The sequence below is a fragment of the Protobothrops mucrosquamatus genome, unplaced genomic scaffold (assembly GCF_001527695.2).
Source record: "Protobothrops mucrosquamatus isolate PMUCROS unplaced genomic scaffold, P.Mucros_1.0 scaffold21018, whole genome shotgun sequence".
Classification (NCBI taxonomy): domain Eukaryota; kingdom Metazoa; phylum Chordata; class Lepidosauria; order Squamata; family Viperidae; genus Protobothrops; species Protobothrops mucrosquamatus.
The window spans coordinates 1-2,435 of NW_015406774.1; the positions used below are offsets into that span (position 1 = coordinate 1).

The 2,435-nt window shown below is 64.1% G+C and overlaps 1 protein-coding gene across 1 annotated transcript; it reads left to right on the plus strand.

Moving 5' to 3' along the window:
- Window positions 1-298: 298 nt before the first annotated feature.
- On the plus strand, window positions 299-1,907 carry LOC107301967 (lysosomal protective protein-like; the record flags this gene model as incomplete). Its single annotated transcript, XM_015831110.1, has 7 exons — window positions 299-349; window positions 490-576; window positions 662-817; window positions 1,225-1,316; window positions 1,414-1,498; window positions 1,585-1,676; window positions 1,829-1,907. Coding segments are annotated over 7 exons (642 nt in total), but the record flags the coding sequence as incomplete, so codon positions are not given.
- Between the last annotated feature and the right edge of the window lie 528 nt (window positions 1,908-2,435).

Consider the following 2,435-nt stretch of genomic DNA (forward strand, 5'->3'; position numbering starts at 1 on the left):
GGGGAGGGAGGCAGAAGCCCCCCCCCTCCCCGGTCCACTCCGCCCCGCTGTCGCTCTGGGGCAGCTTCCCTTCTGCTTCCCCGGGGGGCGGGGAGAGGGGGGGCAGCTGGAAGGGCCGGCTCTTGTGTCTCTCGCATTTGTGAGGTCACACTTCCCCCCCCTGCCACTGTTGCCTCACCTGGCAGGGGCTCCTGTGCCTCCCGAGGTGCTCAGGGGGCCAGAGAGCCCTGGGCATCAGGCAGAGGCTGTGGGCATTCTTGGGGGTCTTCGCTGAGGAGGGTCACTTGCTCCCATTTAGGTCCAGCCAGACGGAGCCACCTTGACGTATAATGAATACAGCTGGAATAAGGTGAGGCCCCCCCCAGCCCTGAAAGCTTGGCTGGAGCACCTCCTGCCCCTCCCAACCCAGAAGGCATGAGAGGCAGTGGCAGGATCACACACACACACACACCGTGGAGCCTCACCCCCCCCCCCCTTGTCTCCCTCCAGCTCGCTCACATCCTGTACCTGGAGTCCCCGGTTGGCGTCGGCTACTCCTACTCGGACACCCAAGAGTATGGGACAAACGACACAGAGGTGGGTGCCGGCCCTTGCCCGCAGCTCTGCCCTCCTTGCCCCGTCTGCCTCTGGGCCTGGCACGTGCCTCTCTCTCCGCCTGCAGGTGGCCCGCGTCAACTACCTGGCCTTGAAGGAGTTCTTCCGCCTCTTTCCGGAGCACCTGCCCAAAGACCTTTACCTGTCCGGGGAAAGCTATGGCGGGGTCTACATCCCCACCTTGGCGCAGTGGGTCATGCAGGACGCCAGCCTCAAGCTGAAGGTGGGTGTGCCAGGCCCCTGAGGCCCCGGAGCAGTCTCCCCTGGAGCCTGGCATTAAGTGGGCGTGGAGGGAATTGGGTGGTGGCCGCAGGGCTGCCCGGCGGCATTGCCCCCCAGCACTGGGCAGCTCTGCAGACTGGCAAGACCAGAATTCTGCCAGCAGCAGGAGCGGCAGTCGCTGCTTCTTCCTGGGCCTCCCTTGAGCTGCTCTTTTGGAGAAGCAAAACCAGGGCGTGGTGCAAGTTTCCTCAGCCGGTGCGCCTGCGCACGCACACACACACACACGTTTCCCTGCCCTGGGGAGTGCCTGGCTGCCAACAGCCAGTCAGCTCCTCTTGGGCATGTGGGTGGGGGAGGGAAGGGAATGGTGGTGAGGGGCTGCTGGGCGTCACTGGGCGTGCGTTTCAGGGCCTCTCGGTGGGCAACGGGCTCTCCTGCTACGAGACCAACGACAACTCCCTGGTTTACTTCGCCTACTATCACGGCCTGCTGGGCAAAAGGTGAGCCTCTGCCCGGGGCCCGGAGGAGGAGGGGCGGGGTGGGCGCTGCGGCCCCCAAGGCGGCTGAGGGACCCTCTGCTTCTCCCCCCCCCCGCAGGCTCTGGGACGACCTGCAGCGCTACTGCTGCTCCAAGGAGAAGTGCGACTTCCACAAAAGCACAAATGTGAACTGCACGTCTGCGGTGAGTGGGGAGGACTGCCGGGGCTGGGCCTGGGGGGGTGTGTGTGGCAGGGGGAAGAGGTCAACCCGCTCTCTTGTTCCCCACAGATGGTCGAGGTGATCCAGATTGTGGACGAATCGGGCCTCAACATCTACAACCTCTATGCCCCCTGCGCTGGGGGGGTGCCAGGAAAGTACAGGTGAGGACCTGGCGGTTTGCAGGCTGCCCTACTTTCCTCTGCCCCCCCCCCCGGGTTCCTTGGCTCCTGGGAGTGACGGGCAGGTCTCCCCCCCCCTGGGTGGAGGATGCGGGGGTCCTGGGCAGGCAGCTCAGCCATTGCCCACCTTGCAGTTACCTGGAGGAGACCATCGTCACTCACGACCTGGGCAACAGGTTCATCAGGCACCCGGCACGAAGCCTCTGGAGGCAGGTGAGGAGAAGCCGCTTGGGGGGCGATTGCCAGGGGGGGAGGGGGAGGCTGGGCATGACCCCTGCTGAGGAGGAAGGGTTGGGGGTCCCAAAGGTGCCGCAGGAGAACCTTCACTGGTGGGGGTGGAACACCCAAGAGGGTGAGACAAGACCCAGGCCCTCTGCAATGGCCTAGAGAGCAGAGCGAAGGCTCTTCTGCGCTTCTCTGCCCTGCCCGGGATTTAAGCCAGTTCCCCAAAACACAGGAGGGGGAGGGGGGAGGAGGAGGAGGAGGAGGAGGAGGAGGAGGAGGAGGGGAAGCGAAGGCTCCTTGGGCATCTCAGAAGCCTTTTGCTCTCCAGAGGCTGTGGCTTCCTTCCTTCATGCAGCTTTCCTCTGCCCTTTGGAGGGCCTGAAAGCAGCTGACCAAACAGGGAGGGAGGGAGGGAGGAAAGGAAGGAAGGAAGGAAGGAAGGAAGGAAGGAAGAGGTAGGGAAGGAAGGAAGGAAGGAAGGAAGGAAGGAAGGAAGGAAGGAAGGAAGGAAGGAAG